Source organism: Pholcus phalangioides, unplaced genomic scaffold (assembly GCF_987345545.1).
Source record: "Pholcus phalangioides strain wild (caught in Gottingen) unplaced genomic scaffold, Ppha-v1.0 ptg000024l_1, whole genome shotgun sequence".
In the NCBI taxonomy this organism is placed as follows: Eukaryota; Metazoa; Arthropoda; class Arachnida; order Araneae; family Pholcidae; genus Pholcus; species Pholcus phalangioides.
The window spans coordinates 22,795,104-22,813,404 of NW_028301616.1; the positions used below are offsets into that span (position 1 = coordinate 22,795,104).

General features: G+C 35.9%; 1 protein-coding gene across 1 annotated transcript; it reads left to right on the forward strand.

Moving 5' to 3' along the window:
* The first annotated feature begins 1,285 nt into the window (after positions 1–1,285).
* LOC149069003 (gamma-aminobutyric acid receptor-associated protein-like 2) lies at positions 1,286–13,201 on the forward strand. The gene is made up of 4 exons (XM_089250537.1): positions 1,286–1,615; positions 3,506–3,561; positions 7,060–7,232; positions 12,928–13,201. The coding sequence occupies exons 1-4, from the start codon at positions 1,576–1,578 to the stop codon at positions 13,013–13,015; spliced, it is 357 nt and encodes a 118-aa protein (XP_089106663.1). The 5' UTR covers positions 1,286–1,575; the 3' UTR covers positions 13,016–13,201.
* The last annotated feature ends 5,100 nt before the right edge of the window (positions 13,202–18,301 follow it).

Sequence of the window (18,301 nt, forward strand, 5' to 3'; positions counted from 1 at the left end):
GTGACTGTGCCTGTCGCAACCCCTAAAGCCGGGTTTTCCTAGTAGGCTTTTCGCGCCACGTGAACCGAACTGGATCATTTCGTGTCGGCAGAAACGTGTTACATAGTCATACTACGCGTTTGTGTTTTCCTAGCGTGGCGCATCAGCTAGCTCAGGGCGGCTATATAGTATATGGCCCTGGCATCAGCTACTCTGTCGTCTGCATGCTCCGGTTTGAAGGGAAGGGAAAGAAAACACAGCAAAAATGAAGAGAAGATGTGTGAAACGCGCGGCGCAAGACGCATTTGACTCTGTCGTCTGCATGCTCCGGTTTGAAGGAAAGGGAAAGAAAACACAGCAAAAATGAAGAGAAGATGTGTGGAACGCGCGGCGCAAGACGCATTTGACTCTGTCGTCTGCATGCTCCGGTTTGAAGGAAAGGGAAAGAAAACAGCAAAAATGAAGGGAAGATGTGTGGAACGCGCGGCGCAAGACGCATTTGACTCTGTCGTCTGCATGCTCCGGTTTGAAGGGAAGGGAAAGAAAACAGCAAAAATGAAAGGAAGATGTGTGGAACGCGCGGCGCAAGACGCATTTGACTCTGTCGTCTGCATGCTCCGGTTTGAAGGGAAGGGAAAGAAAACACAGCAAAAATGAAGAGAAGATGTGTGGAACGCGCGGCGCAAGACGCATTTGACTCTGTGGTCTGCATGCTCCGGTTTGAAGGAAAGGGAAAGAAAACACAGCAAAAATGAAGAGAAGATGTGTGGAACGCGCGGCGCAAGACGCATTTCACTCCTCCAGAAGTAGTCAGCCAATAACGTCCGACGTAAAGCGCTGTCGTGAGCCGTATTGCGTTTTTTTTAGGGAAACGGTCATACTACTTTTCTTATACGTGAGTGGACGGCGTGTCGCGCTGGGTGATTCACGTTGCGCGCGGCACAGAAAACCTGCTCCTACGAAAACCCGGCTTAAGGCTTCTTGAATGACCTCTTTTAAGTAACATCTGGCGACTTACTATCATTTTTGACGATAATTGGCGATGTCCCGTATTTCTGAACGAGAAAATATGTCAGATTACCAACATTCCTCATTTTTAATATTAAATTGTTCTGATCAGCATCTATCTTTTTTCGTCTGATAGAAAAAAACACATTAAAGGGAAAAAAATGTGAAAGTTAGTTTCCTTGATACATGGATATTTTTGATTACGCCACTGATATGATGTCAACAAAGAAAATAATTGTCCTCAGCCGTTACAAAGGCCTTCATGTTTGTTTTCACAATACTTCATCTTCTGCCCCCCCCCCCAACAACTATTTCCTCCTCCGATTGTGTTGTGGCACTCACGTAAAGACGCACTGTCTGTGTGACTCACTGAAGTAGAGTAGCTGGTGTTGCGCCACTGTAAGAAAACCTCCGAAACTGTCGTACGTTTCGTGTTATAACAGCGCCAGTAGGGTAAACAAAACCCTGTGCTGTGCCCTAAGTAAAACAACTTCATGTTTGTTCCCTAACAGCAACAAGACCACTTTGTACGATCTCAACAACAACAACCTCCAAGGAAAAACACCTTTCCAACAGCAACTGCCAACCATGAAGATGAAGTGGAAATTTAAAGAGTGTTACACGCTTGGTAAAATCATGTTGATAATCATATTTTTCTTATTTTGATGAGAAATTTACATTATAATATAAACCATGTTGATATTTTTTTTTTCTACGAATCATATTATATTTGCAGTGGCGTATTTAAGGGTTTAGCAGGTCATAGCCCAGGGGGACAAATTTCAGAAATGAGTGGCTGAGAAAATTTATAAATTGGGAGAAGGGTGCCAGAACCATAAATCCACCTTTGCCTATATAGCGAGTGAGTGCAGGACTGCAACTTAGGAGTGGGCAGGACAGGTGGGTCTATCGCCATAAGCGCTGAGCCAGAAGGGACGCTGAATATATTCTTCACCTGCTTCTTCTACATGCAAGGGGTGCCAAAATTTCAGCTTGCCCTTGGTAACAAAGTACCTAGTTGCGGCCCTGAGTGAGTGACCTAGAGAGTTTGCTAGCATGTGAATGACCAAAACAGTGGTCAGATGGTCAGTGATAGATGAAACGCATGATCTGGAGTGGGCGTGTAAGCATGTTAATGATCTAACAAGTGACCTATAGCATGTACAAGCCTGCAAATGAGCCAAAAGTGTTACCTAGAGCATGTAGAAACGTGTGAATGACCAGAAGAGTACTCGAGCATGTGAATGACTTTGAAACAGACATATTTATAGGAGTGGAGGCAGGGGGGCCATCTGAAGAGCATCTTAGGCCCCCCAGGACAAACAGTTTTTTTAAACCCCCCTTTTTCAATTTACATACTTGTCAAAAATCTCTCACATATTTTGTTTTCATTAGACCCCTCTATACCCAAGGCCTCGTGACCATGCCCGGCATTAAGACGGCACTGATATTGGAAAAACATTTGAGATTTAACATAGTTTGTTATCAACGATTTGAAATAAAGAGGAATTGAAGCGAAAGCTCTTGGATGGCTCAAGAAGAGATCCAAAAAAAGAGCTAATATTGATGTGGAAGCACCTCTCTTTGAATGGTTCGAAAAAGTAAGGCGAAAATATATATCGGTGATCTGGCCCTTGTTAAAAGAAAAGACATTAAATTTTGCATGTGATTATTAGACAAAAATAAGTTTAGTGCAAAAAATTAACCTTGCACAATCATATCAACTGGAAAAAAAATGATTTACAAATACAGTGAAAACTGTCTAAAACAGACACAGTATGAGATGGAAACCGGTCTTAAATGGAATCAAGATATAGTCCGTTCAATAATTAGTGCTTTGATTTCCACCTTTATAAAATAGAATATTATTCCATCTCTTGATATTCCGTCTCGTACAGGTTTCACTGTATTTCTAGTGAATCACATAAGATTTAAAAATTTTTACCTTTTTCTTTCTTAATCTATTAGTTTAATCTTCATGTTATGAATGCTTGGAATATTTTAGTATTTTAGAAAACTGCTTATCGTGTATGTAACTTACCTACTTCATTTCACTTGAATGCATCATTTTCAAAACCGGTATGGGTATAACGAATATTTTCACTGTTTCCTTAGACTTCATTGTAAGCGGGTCCGACTATATATTTCCTACTCTCAACTGAATATTTTTATTTTTAAATTGTTTGCTTACTTGCAGGTTAACTAATTTATGATTGAAGAATCCGTTTATCCATGAAAATATGAAATCAGTTTTGACTGAAATATCATATGATATTTTGAATATTTATACATTGTGATTATAATTAAAGTTCCCGAACTCTGAGTAATTTTTCTCAAAAACTGCTTATCCGAGTACAGTCAAATTTTTAGGATATCTTAATGAGACCATGGGTGAGAAATTTAAATAAAAATATTTCGATTTTCCACCCACAAGTGAAAAAGTTGCGCTTTTTATTGAATTTTCCTTTTTTTCCCATGCACTGATATACCTGATGTATAATATTTATTATCATTTCAGATGACCGTAAGGTCGAGTCAGGTACAATCCTGAGGAAATATCCCGACAGAATTCCTGTAAGTTCTTCCTTTTCCATATAAATATATCAAACCTAGAAAAAAATTATACTCTGCGAACCAAGAAAAATTGTTGCAGAGGAATTTTTATTGTTATATTGAGTGTCGTTGTAGCAAGATTTCGCTATACATCACTCACATGTATATATTCTGAAAATTCTGATCTTAACATGCATTTGTTATCACAATCTGTCACTTCCCTAATTTAAGGGACCGACTTTTACCTAGGGTCAACACTGTGTGCTTTTTAAGGGACATATCTGGTTTTTGTGTTGCTTTTTCTTCCTTTTGCACTAGTACAAAAACCAGTCGCAACCGTAGTATGAAAGATTATGTGCCGCCAATGTAGTTTGAACCCCATTGGCAGCACAGTGGTGATTGGCTAAAGATGGTGCTCTGAAATTTTCCAACTTTGAGGCACAAAAGTGAGCTCTTCTTTCATTTAAAAAAGTCTCTCCGCAGGGAGCAGCCGACTTACATTTTTGATGCTGACATAATATGAAAATTCAAGCTATTATCTTTATTTCAAAATATGGAAGGCAGAATTCAACACCAGCAAAGAACACAAAACAAGCACAGCTATGATAACATGAACATGTTGGTATACCCACACATTCTGTCATGTATTGTTAGAAATTCTGGAGTGGAATGTGTCCGAGCAGTGTGGTCTTAATGCATCGGTTTGTCCAAGTACCTCACAAGAGCAGAGCGGTGCCCTCAAAAATGAGATCTGTTTAAAGTTTTTGAGAGAGTTAGAGTGTAAATTGATGGACAAGAGCATTTCTTGCCAAATAGGAACCTAAAAAAGACCAAACTCGCGACACCTCTAAACATTTTTTTTAAGGTGTCGGGAAAAAACATTTTTCCCTGCGGTCATGTCGCAGTTTCTGTTGTACCCCTGTGTCAGAAAATCTTTCCTGACACAGGGGTACAACAGAAACTGCAACATGACCGCAGGGAAAATTGCTACCGCAGGGAGTCCCCCATCGAGGGATTAGCGCACCAACCTCTCTGAATATAAAAAACAAGCCTGCCATTCAGAATCTGCCATAAATCGTAGATCCCGGACTAATTAGCCCTCATGTGCAGAAAATAACTGAGGTGCAACAAAAATGATCAAACCTAAAAAAATTTATTTGCCCGGGGGCCCATGATACTGTTAAGCCTTGTGTATGAGGTGTGTGTACTGCCATGTAGTAGTAGAATGAAGGATTTGTGCCTTAGGCAGCATGATTGAAGAGACGTGATGCTAGCCTCGTAATGCACTGACTGTGGGTTGATACTTGCGAGTCACTGACTGACTCATTGCTTGCCCTACTTGTCCACATTATGTGTTGTGAACACAGCAAATCACTCAAGGACAATATCTTGAGCATGCACAGTGGAGACATTCCCTGTATCCTATGCATCTAAATTTTTCATGTGCTTGAATATGTACTTCAAAAGTAATATTACTTCAATATATTTATTTTATATACGATTCTTGAGGCTTTCCATGTCTATAATGAGAAAAGCCTTGAAAAGCAGTACAATTCAAAATACTGTAGATTTTCAATAATTCGGCCATACGCTAATCCAGCCCGTCCAGTAATCTGCCATTTTCTTTGAAAAATATAAAAATAAAACATATCACTCTGTATGTCTGTGAGGAAAAGTTAATATTACACTTGGGGGAACATTTTTTCCCCCGTTTTCTGTTGCATGAGATTATTCAACTGATTCAAGTTATTTTCTTATCGCTGATTTAAAATGTGAAATTGATTTCTCTCTGCAAGCTCTAGTTTTTATGCAAATTGATATTATATACTGTTACATGGCCAAAGGTCCTGAGCTATCGCCTTGTGACTTGCACTAGCTTAGTTATTGCAGTTTAGTTGTAATACTTATTAAATGGATTCACTAGTGTCAATTTATCAGTCTGTAACATCAGTTTTATGAATTTACTTCACTTTCTACTAGAGGGCAGCACTTTTCTACCGTGTAGAGCATGGCATCAGGAAGACGACCACAGTACGTTTCAGTTGCGGATGCGATAAGAAAATGTTATATTCTTCTATCTCTTTGGTGTTATTTTCTGTGTCAGTTTTAACCTGAGTAGACAAGTGTGTTTTGTGGAGTTTGTTTCAGATCTGATCCACGCCTTCTTCAAGCAGATGTAGATATTCAAATAGTCCTGATGCATTTTGTTATGTAGGCGTATGTGGTCGCTACACACTTGTTCTTCATAGGCGCAGTATTTCATTGTTTGTGAAGTGTGCTTATAAAGCCTATTTTGAAATTCAACTTTCAGATCAAGATGAGAAATGGGCCCCATCATATTGTATGTCATAATTGCAAAGAAATGCTTCACGACTGGACAAAAGGAAATCGAAACGGTTCGCCTTTTGGAATTCCCATTGTTTGGGAGAACCTACAGATCACATAACTAACTGCTTTTTTTGCCTGGTCAATGCAAAGGGTATCAGCGAGAAAAATCAGCACAGGATCTCCTACTCCGATATTGCATCCGCTATTAGATTGATTCCACACTCTAAGCAACTCCCAATTCCAGTGTTTAATAGTTTTGGCTCATCTGAAGATGAAGACGCTGAGCAAGATCAGCAAATATGTGGTGTGTTCATGATATTCAGCTTCCAGAAATGGTTTCAACATCTCAAGACTCCACATCTTCTGATAGCAAGAATTCATCAGCCCCTCTGCAGTTTAGTCAAGCAGAATTGAACGACCTAGTTCATGATTTGGCCCTCTCCAAAAAAGCAGTTGAGGTATTAGCCTCCAGGCTACAGAAAAAGAATCTACTTGATTCCTCTACTAAAGCTTCTTTTTTTAAAAAAGGGATCTGGACCTTCTGGCCTTCTTTTCGGACGATAAGTAATTTTTTTACTGCCATGATATCTCAGGTATTCTTGGAAAATTAGGCGTCATCTTCTATGGTGCAGAAGAGTGTTGGTTATTTTTGTATAGCAGTAAGTGCAGTCTAAAATATGTATTATTGCATAATGGTAATGTGTATCGAGTGGTACCAGTTAGCCATTCAGTGTATTTGCGAGAAGCGCATGACAATATTAAAATTGCCATTGACTTACCAAAATATCACAACCATAATTGGATCATTTGTGTATATCCAAAAAATTTTCTAACATTCTACTTGGCCAACAGAAAGGATTCTCAAAATTTTTATGCTTCCTTTGTATGTGGGACAGCCAAGCTTGACACACACATTGTACCCAGAAGAAGTGGCCTATCTGTAAAATTCCATTTCCTAATATGAAAGAAAATGGCCTACAAAAAATGATTGCAATGCAGCTTAAGCAGGAATTGTCTGCTATAATAGCCGAGCAAAATACTTATGGCATCATTTAATTTTTGGGTACCCTTATACATGTGGACTAATATCACATATATAATATCCCATCCCCATTTCATGATTAAGTGTATTTGTATAACATGTTTACTTAATATTTTCTGGAAAGTAATTTGGGCATGTTTATTCTTTAGGTCATTGTTCAAAAATCACCAAGATCAAATGCTCCAATGATTGACAAGGACAAGTTCCTGGTTCCAATGGACCTTCCTATTGCTCAATTCATCTGGATAATACGTCAGAGAATCAATATTGGACCCGAAAAGGCAATATTTTTGGTTGTAGGCAAGTCATTGCCGCAATCTAGGTATGTTATTTAATATACATTTTATTTACGTATTAGATGTGCGCAAATGAAACCCATTCAAATAGATTTACTGTGACCGCAAAATGTTTATAGTCAGACCTGCTTATAACAAAATTGTAAAGAACAGTGGACCTATTCATTGTATGCAAACTAATGGGGTATAGATTAACGGGACACGGAAAAACGTTGTTATATGTAAAAATCCATAATATGCGCGTTCGTTATAAGCGAATCCTACTGTATATGATGGTGTGAAGTGGAAACTTTCAGGGTAGAAAGCTTTCATGAAATTTATGCAATTATCAACACATTCAATTTACTTTGACAGTTTCATATCATATTTTATTTATGTTGAAGCCATTGTTCATATTTTAAATGGTGTATTAAGTTGTATCTAATTTTTTTTTCGTTTAGTTTTTCTGTAGTTCTTTATCAAGTATTATCTAAATTATAATGCACATGTGATCCAGCAATTTCCTATTTTGGATTTTTGTACATTTAACAAGGCAATAACAACAATATGTTGACAGTATATAATTTAACAATAATATGAAGGTATAGCATCACCATAAAAAGATGTCCTCTGACCTCGTATGACCTTCATCTTAAAAATAGAGGGTTCATTCTTCAGTAGGGATAAATGGTGGGAAGAAAATGAACATTCTTCAGGGTTGCTGCTGGACTTCTTTCCTTCCTTCCTTCCCCATTATTTCTCCGTTCTGTAAAATGAACCCTCTATTTTAATGATAGATAGATAGAACCGCTCACAACCCCGGACTGATGTAAAGCACCTTACTTCCGTTACCTCAAAAGAGGCAGAATTGTGTCGGAAAAGTTTGCAAAGATTTATAATCGTGGCTCCCCTTGCCCTGTGCTCACAAGTTTCGAATCACTCGCGTCGTTCTCCCCATGAAGACAGCCATCAACTGGATGCAACATACAAGCCATTTAACAAAAATGGGTGACTGAATCCAATGACTAGGGAGAAAAACTGCACGTGCGCCCAGTGGCACATAAGGGCCGGAGACCACAGCCTGGAATTTCAAAAGAAGTGTGAAAAAGACTTGTGGGCAAGAAAGAAGAAAAAGAAGCTTGCGTGTTGAAGTGGGAGAGATTTGAGAATGGTCCAAATACACAATGTATACAAATAACATATATACAGCGCCTCGAGTGTGACGGGAAACGAAGAAACAAAGCCTCCGTCCACAGTGCTGAGCAGTTTTGTTTGCCTTTCCTTTTACAGAATATGCAATATATAGTCACACAGAATACACACAGAGCCTGCACTGCGACGGGAGTAATCAAACAGAGCCTCCGTTAACAGTGCTGGGCATTCACATTTGAATTACATGCATACATTATTTACTTTACAAAAATTTCCCTTTTTTATACTATTGGGAATGCACATAAACATTACTATGAAGGTAGTATTGGGTACAAATATCACCATGAGCTCATACAAATATTCAAGGTTACAAAATTACTATCATACTATAAAAGTGTGGTGGGAATAATCGAACACAGCCCCCGTTCACAGTGCTGGGTGGCAACGGTCACATTTGAATTACCCACACATATTTACATGATATATTTATATAATATGCGCTATTTACATAATATAAATTTCCCTTTTTATATAATTGTTGATACACATAAATATTATTATGTACTTCACTTATATTCTAAACAAATGCCATAATGAGCTCATACAAATATTCAAGGTTACAAACCACCATCATACTATTAAAGTGTATATACAAAAACATTCATAAATTATACTAGGTATATTACTTAAATATTATGGTTTAGGAGCCTAAGTGAGCCCCTCTATATTGAATCTGCATCTGTTTCAGATTCTACTTCCGGATCACTAGTGGATTGTTCACTGCTCCCAGTTATCTATTTTCATGATGAAGGTCATACAAGGTCAGAGGACATCTTTCCATAGTCACACTTATATACAATAGTAATTTCGTCTCCATTGTTTAAAAATAATAATTTGTCCCTTTCTTGCCAGGATTGGGCCTGTGAAGAACGGGCCATGTGGAAGAAGTTCATGGATCTGGAAACAAACGTTATTAAGTTTGAACTAAGATACGTGAAATTACTACACAATCATAGCATTCTCACGAGTAATAATGACATGACATAGAAGACGAGACATAGATGGCACTGACTAATAACATAAAATATGCGTAACATCATCAGGCATTATTTACACTGAGCCACCTGTTGCTGAATTTATGTACTGCTAGAATGATCTTCATCTACTATTTTCAATCCACTGTTGGATGAAGGTCTCCTCTAAATTTTTTTTATTTCACTCTGTCTGATTCTTTTGTCATCCAGTTGACTCCAGCCACTTTTGGGATCTCGTCAATCCATCTTGTTTAGAGACACCTTGAATGTTTAACACCACGGGGGCATCAGCCCAGAATACTTGTGGTCCATCTGTTGTCCTGTCTCCTTGCAATATGTACAGCCCATTCCCATTATAACTGTTTAATTCTTTTCATGATATATGCCTTTGTGTGGCTTCTTATCCAAGTGATTCATTTTCTGTATCTCCTTGCGATGCCTAACATATATCTTTCCATGCTCCTTTGTGTTGTCTGTAGGCTTTGTAATGTCTTGCTTATGAGTATCCATGTTTCAGCTCCATAAGTCAGTGCTGGTAGCACACGCTGGTTGAACACTTTTCTTTTCAGGCATAATGGCATGTGGCTCTTCATAATTACAGTTTTTGCCAAAAGTGCTCCATCCAATCCTGATTCTTCCGTTTATTTCATTAATGATTCCGTTGTCCATGGTAATTTCTTACCTCAGGTATACATAGCTTTCTACTTTTATTTCTGTGTTGTTGAGCAGAATCTTTTTTTTCAAAGCAAAGGAGTTGAACATATAACTTCAGACTTTTGCAGATTCATTCTCAAACCCACCTGAATACTTGTTTTCATTAGTTTTTGTATCATTTCTTCTATTCCATCGGGATTACTGCTTATAGTAATGATGTCATCAGTAAAAGGGAAATGGTTCATAAATTCTCAATTTATTTTAATTCTTTTCTCATCCCAATCCAGTTTTCTGAATACTTGAAACAGTGATAAAGAGCTTTAGTGAGATAGTATCACCCTGTTGTACTTTGCTTTCCCTTTGTCTAAGCGAATAGTTGCAGTTGCTTTGTCATATATTTTCTTAATGATATTGATGTAAGTCTTCTCCACTCAAATTTTATCTAGAGCTTTAACAACAGAGAATGTGAAGACAGTCAAATGCTTTCTCAAAATCAATAAAAACCATACACAATGTTAATTTGTATTCCTTGTGTCTTTCTCGATGAATTCCCTCACTGTGTTATGGAATCATTTATTCATTCTGGGCATAGTAGTCTCATTTAATATGATATTCTAATTCTGAGATAAACCAAACAATTCTTACTCTATTATAATTTAATAATCACTACTAGTTCAGCAATTATCCAGTGATTATGCTTGAATTTAAGGAATGCACATTTTTCGCAGAAAATTTCTTAACTCTAAATTCATGTGAGTCTGGGTATAATTGAACACTTCTGTTAGCGATTGATACATTTTAACTCCCTTAATGTACTTTTCTTCTCTTTTGAGCACTACAAACATTTGGTATTCAATTCACCATTTGTGTGTGTGTGTATAGATTAAATTCTGCTATTTATTTCATTATCTTGTTGTTCAATTTAGTTCAAGGAGATATTTTCTTTTGTCGGTATTTACAGCAAAATATTGATAAGAGCTGACAAATAAATTTACCTTTATTATGATCTTATCAGTTGTCCCACCTTCTTCACTTAATATTTTGTATCTTGATAGCAGATAGATAGCAAAGTAAACATTCGTGTTCATATAATATGACATCAATGCTTTATCAGACATTGCTCAATATTATCAACGTCAATAATTGTTTTCTAATTTAATAGAATCAGTTTCTTTAAAAGACTGCTTATCATTTCATGATAACACTAATTCTAAATTCAGTTCCGGCATTTGTCTACAGAATCCATACAGTATTTGTGTGGCAAGTTTTCTGACTTGGCTACATCCCCCCCCCCCACTTTTCATGGTTACTTTTTTCAAGCTGTATAGAGCTACATTAATTTTTTTTAGCCAAATAGGAAATAAAATGTGGGTGAATCAATTGAAGCAAATAGTGGTACAGTCCTCCAACCATGAGATGAGATTTGGCTACATCTCATTGAGTTTATTCAATTCTTGTAGGTAAAACGATTGTGCATTGAGAATAGTTTGTCAGTAACTGAGCTTTCACGATTGTCTTGTCCTTCTAGAAAAGAACAGAATCATCCAACGTGACATGAAACGTTGCCAAGGCTCATCTCATGGTTGGAGGACTTAAGAGTGTTTGGAGTTATGAATATTCGAAGTTATGAGCAAAAAAATCTGCATTAAAAATGATTCATCTGAAAAGCAAATATTCAACAGGTTCTAATCTTATCCTTTTAAATTTAAATGATGCAGCAACAGAAATCACTAAATAACCCCCCCCCCCTCGTAAAATGACATACACTCGGAGAAAAGAAATTAAATTGAAATTATAGAAATGGAAATTGTATTTAATTACAATGATCACAATACCTAAGATTTCTACTTTTCATTTGAAAAGTTAGTGCCCTCTGTTGGCTCAACAGAAAACAAAAATAATATAATTAAATGTGCATATTGAAGACACAACTTGAATAACATGGAGGCCAATAAGTGCTCTCAAATGTGGGGGTGTTTTTTTTTTTTTTTGTCTCTTACAGCTGTATTCACCAACACAGTTCAAACTGCAATCGCCAGTGAAAGGATTGAAGATTGAAATGGATTGGTTAAATTGAGGATTTCAACCAATTCGTGTCAATCGCTAATCGTTTAACCTGCGATTGTAGTTTAAACTGTGTTGGTGAATACGGCCATTAGTGACATATTTTCCATTAATTCCAAATGTTTTATTCAATAAAAATATGTGTAAAGTGGTTGACATTATTTCACAAACAGAAATTCTTTCTTTTTTGCTTAATATTTTCTAATTCTAAGACATTGCATGAAGCCATGGTGTTTGTGCAGATTTTTAAATATTGTTTTCTTTTATTTGGGAAGTTAGCACTCTCTATGGGCTAAACAAAAATAAAATAATTAAATGCACTCAAGATGACTTCAGCATTACAGGACACCATTTCTGGATTTTTCATGAAGTTTAATTGCTCACATATTTTACTTAATTTCTGAATGCTCCATTCAATAAAAGTATGTGCATAGTATTTAATATATATTTGCAGTTGTCGTGTGAATTCCAATATTCAGTTAAGGAGGGAAAAGTTTTAAAAATTATCATATTAAGTACATTGTCATTTTTAAGAAATTTTTGTTCCAGAGGATTTTATCATTATAAGCAGAATATCAGATTATCCATTGCCCGATTAAGCAGGGCAGACTGTATCTTTTTTTTTTTACTGAGTGGGCTTTCTTCCAAATTTCTGTACGGGCATTCTTTATAATCTTCAAACATGTTCAAAAGCCATGAAAAAAATGTTGAATGTCAGTAGACGAGTGAGTGAGAAGAGTTCATGTCAGCTATGCAGGCTGGTTTTTTTCATTTGCAACTCTGTTTGTGTAAAAGATGTCTGGTAAAAGCTTAATCACATCGTCTTCTCTTTTTTTAGCTTGAGCATGGGAGAATTGTACAAATCAGAAGTTGATGAAGATGGGTTCTTATATGTTTTGTATAACGTCGAATCAACATTTGGTTGATCAAACATGTTATTCTTAATGAGCGGTGTGCCATAAATGTTTCTTGTGTGTTGTATCAAACATTTTATTCTGTACTCAAAACATATTTATAATTTTTTTAAATAACATTTCTTATCTTGTGACTTAATCGGTAAATCTCTGGTGGTTATGTCGGTGTGCAATAAAGTTTTCTAATATTCATAGATATTCAGCTGTTTATGGGTCTTTTCTTTTAAGGGGGAAAAATGCTTAATTTTTAAACCTTTTTTTTTACAATGAATGACTATTCTGGAAATGTTCAGTTCTATTTCCTATCAATTTGGATAGGTTGTTCTCTGCAAATTCTCGAGTACTCTGTATTTGTGTAATTTCATTGTTTAGAAACAATTGACTATTGTTATATTATCAATCAATGGCAAACCAGAGACTGTGTGTGTTGCGATGAGAGACAATCAGTTAATGATTCAAAATTTGCTCTCTTTAAGGCCAGAGATGCACATGCTACTTAGCAACACAAAAGCACGCTAACTTCTGAGCAAATACCACCAATAAGCTTATTGGTAGCCTGGCCTAAGGCAACACCTTCTGTAGTAGAATGTCTCCCCGCAAAGCTTGTGACGTCATTGAAGTCGTCCATTTCACTTATAGTCATTGAATATACTGCAAAAAATAAAAATAAAGATATACGTTGGACTGCTATATCCAATGGCTACAGGTGAAATGGATGACTTCAGTGATGTCAAATCTTCACGTGGAGGCTTTCTGCTAAGGAAGGTGTAGTCTACGGCCGGGATTACACTATAAAAGTTTCATAAAAGTTAATTTCTAAAACTTGAAAAATATAACCAATAAGGTTATTATTGCATTTGCTGGAATGTAAACAAGGAGATGCAACGATAACTTTATTGGTTGAATTTTTCAAGTTATATAAATTAATTTCTATAAAACTCTTATAGTGTAATTCCAGTCTATGAATTAAAATACACAAAAAAACAGCCATCCGAAAAAATGCCACTTTTATGATATTCTTCAGAAATTACGATAAGTGTAGAGTAGGATTTGACAAATTTTCCAGGTCGTCATATTGACTATTAAAATCTGTATTTGTGACTAAAATAATCTGTATGAGATTGCTAAGTTATTGTAAAGTTGGTATCACGTTCTAAAAGTTCTTTTATGAAACTTTAAAATGCACTCAATTAGCTTATTGGTTGCATTTTACAAATTTTATGCAACTTATTGTATAATCCCGGCCTTAGGCCAGGATTACATCATAAAAGTTTGATGTAATATCTTTTACAAAACTTGAAAAAAAAAAACAAGCAATAAGCCTGTTGCTTACATTTGCTCGAATGTACATGATTACGCTCATTGGCTGCATTTTTCAAGTTTTATAAAATCTTTTATAGTATAATATTGGTATAAAGATGACATTCTCTGATTTCATATATAACTGCCTCTTCAATAATTAAAAAAAAAATTAAGTATGGAAAAATATTATTTAGGACTATTTCTTAGGTAAAAGCCATGCTTAGCTCCAAAGAAATTTAGCTGGCCCCTAAATTTTGTTTCTCGATTCGTCAAGCTTTGGAGTAGGATCAGGGCTGTAGTGTGCCTTTTCGAGGGCCCGGAGAGAAGCCTTTCTTGCAAGGGTTGTTATCATGCAAAATGAGTAAACTTTTTTGGGGTCCCCTATTGGGCTCAGGGCAGTGAATCGATTGCACCAGCATAGTTACGGCCTTGGAGTAGGGTGACCACATGACCTGTTTTTTCATCAAACTTGAATTTTCATTCTTCACTGAAATCAGTGATAAAAATTATTTTCCTAACTTACAAATTATGTTATGGTAATTATGAATATTCATTTCATATATTTAAGTTGAATTTTCTTTTTCTCCACTCAATTTTTTTTTTTTTTTATCTGCTGCGATTTTCAGTAATGCTTTAATTTTCCGCGATTGGCGATTTCTATTTGTGATTTTAAGCTATGGAGTTAGATTATGAATTAATTGAAATGTATTCTATTTTTCAACCTCCTTGAATTTAAGCGATGACTGGCAACTGTTCTTACATCATGGCATCCGGGACTCCGTATGCACTTCTCAGGAAACACTGCAGCCGCTTACGGGAAATATAAGAAAAAATCAGTATAGTCCAAAAGTTGCAAAACTCGTTAGGGGCCATTCAAGTATTACGTAAGCAGACTTTTAGCCATTTTTGACCCCCCCCCCCCCATATCAGCAAAATTTCGTCAGCAGCTTAGAATATTTAATATCTTCAAAAAGCGTGGTTGATGACGTAAGCAACCTTCAAACCCCCCCCCCCCTTGTCATCAAAAGTCAGCAAATCCGAAACTCCCCCTCGATGCCGACGTAATACTTGAATGACCCCTTAAGCGCCTACCAGATTTTTTTACAGAAAGTGAAAAAGAGACACTTGTAGAGAGTATTTTTCGAGCTGACTGCTTGAAATTTAAAATTTTAAACGGCGTAACATTAACATTTTAACGAGCGTCAGCTCAGTAAATAGAACTCAACAAAAGTTTCTTTTTCACTTTCTGTAAAAAAATCCAGTTGGTGTTTAATATGTTTTGCAACTGAACTAATTTATTTGATAAGTTAAAAAAAAGAGGCCTATGAGGTTCCACCATAGAAATTAGATACTAAAAAAAGACTCCGCGACTCAAAAAAATGGGGAACCCGCTGCATTATGGCATCTGTGGTTTAGCGTCAATTGACGATTTCTTGTATTTGAGAATCTGAATTCCCTCTTTTCCCCCTTATGGAAATATGCTCAACCCATTAAGCGGCTCAACCCACGGCCGACTAGACATTCAATTGTTTGTGGCACTAAACAAATTAATTGTTTAGTGGGCTATGCTCAACCTAAACAAGAATTGTATCGATGCTAGTACCGATCCCATATTTGTTGGAGAAAAACACGGGAACTTTAGCCATTAGTAGTTGGAAATAATGCCAAAGGCAAAGCCGTAGCGTGCCTTCTCGGACCCCTTAAGAGGGAAAAAAAATTGTGCAAAATAAATGTGTGCTAAAGGTTACGCAAAACTGCCAATTTAAACTAAAATCATCAGAAATAGTCAAATTGCAGTGGGCTGACCATATTTGTTCGAGAGATCAAGAACCCTCCCAACACGAAATATCGCCAATTATAACCAAAAACTAATGCCAAAGGAAAGAAAAGGCGCCAATTGTCGATAAAATCATAGAAAAATTAAAAAATCCTCGATAATATAGAGCACTTCTGCAAAACAGAAATCAATTCAAAACAGAAAAAATTTGTTAAAAAAATAAATTTCTGAGAAGAATATTCATATTTAGTCAGGGCCGCGACTAGCTGCTTGGTCACCCGAGAAAGCGTTCATTTTGACGCCCCCTTGAAATGTTGAAGGAGAGGTTTCAGAATGAAATTTGTGCCCCCCTGTGGTCCAGCGCCCGGGTCATGAGACCCGCCTGCTCCCCCATAGTTGCGGCCCTGTTTATAGTCATAATTATCATATAATTTATATGTTTGGCCTTCAAACGATTAATCCTTGATTTCAATGAGGATTAAAAATTCAAGTTGGCTTCGCTAAAAATACACGAAATAATGCGACATTTTTGCACAAAAGTCAGGATGATAAAAAAATACGGAAATGTTTAGAGGAATACGGGACGTCTGGTCACCAAAAATGGCTAAACGAACAAGTTGGGAAAATTATTTTTATTTTCGATTTCACTGTGTGTGTGTGTGTGTGTGGCTTTAAAATTTCTGTCAACAATGTAGAAATAACGGGAAATTTTCATGAAATAAAATGCTGGATGACTGAAAGTACGGGAATGTCCCGGAAAATGTGGGTCAGGTGGTCAGATCTACTTCCAAAAATATGTCAATCGCTGTAATTACGCATCACAGCGTTCAACTCGTACGGGTTTAAAACAATAAATGAAAAAATAATTTCAGCATGGGCGAGATAGTTCCAAAATTAATGAAAGTTATAATTTCAGCATTAAAGGAAAATAATTTCAGCATTAAAGAAAGATAATTTCAGCATTAAAGAAAGATAATTTCAGCATTAAAGAAAGATAATTTCAGCATTAAAGAAAGATAATTTCAGCATTAAAGAAAGATAATTTCAGCATTAAAGAAAGATAATTTCAGCATTAAAGAAAGATAATTTCAGCATTAAAGAAAGATAATTTCAGCATTAAAGAAAGATAATTTCAGCATTAAAGAAAGATAATTTCAGCATTAATGGAAGAAAATATTCTAGAATCAATGTAAGAGATAATTACAGCATTGATAAAAGTGATAATTCCAAAATTAGTGAAAGAATTAATGAAAGAGATAATAATAAAATTAATGAAAGATAATTCCAGAATGAAGGAAAGATAATTCCAGAATGAAGGAAAGATAATTCCAGAATGAAGGAAAGATAATTCCAGAATGAAGGAAAGATAATTCCAGAATGAAGGAAAGATAATTCCAGAATGAAGGAAAGATAATTCCAGAATGAAGGAAAGATAATTCCAGAATGAAGGAAAGAGATAATTTCAAAATTAATGAAAAAGAGATAATTTCAAAATTAATGAAAAAGAGATAATTTCAAAATTTATGAAAAAGAGATAATTTCAAAATTTATGAAAAAGAGATAATTTCAAAATTTATGAAAAAGAGATAATTTCAAAATTAATGAAAAAGAGATAATTTCAAAATTAATGAAAAAGAGATAATTCCAGCATTAATAAAAGAAATAATTCCAGCATTAATGAAAGAAATAATAATTAATAAAGGAAATAATTCCAGAATTAATGAAAGAAAATTCAAGAATAAATGGAGGAAATTTTCAGAATTAATGAAGGAAAATCCAGAAAATTAATGGAGGAAATTTTCAGAATTAATGAAGGAAAATCCAGAAAATTAATGGAGGAAATGATTCCAGTATTAATGAAATAAATAATTTAATCTTTTTTCACCTTTAGTTCTCTATCCTTCTTTTAAATCTTTAAAACCCAATATTTAGAGACCGAACTGTCCATTTCTAAGGGCAAATTGCCATGCGGGTAGTTTGTTTTGGCCGAGTGACGTGATTTCCTTGTATTTGATGTCGCTGCAGTCGCGATGGCTGGATGCTCCCTCCTGTAATATATAATCTCTGTCGTCTGCTTCTCTCCAGGTTACTTGTTTTGGGGTTCTCCTTTCGCCCTGAAAAAATTACTGAACTGGCAGTTCGAAGTTCCAGTTCCGTTCGTGAGCTCAGCTTGTAGGGAACCGAACAAACCATCTGTCGTCTGCTCATTAAGAGGTTCT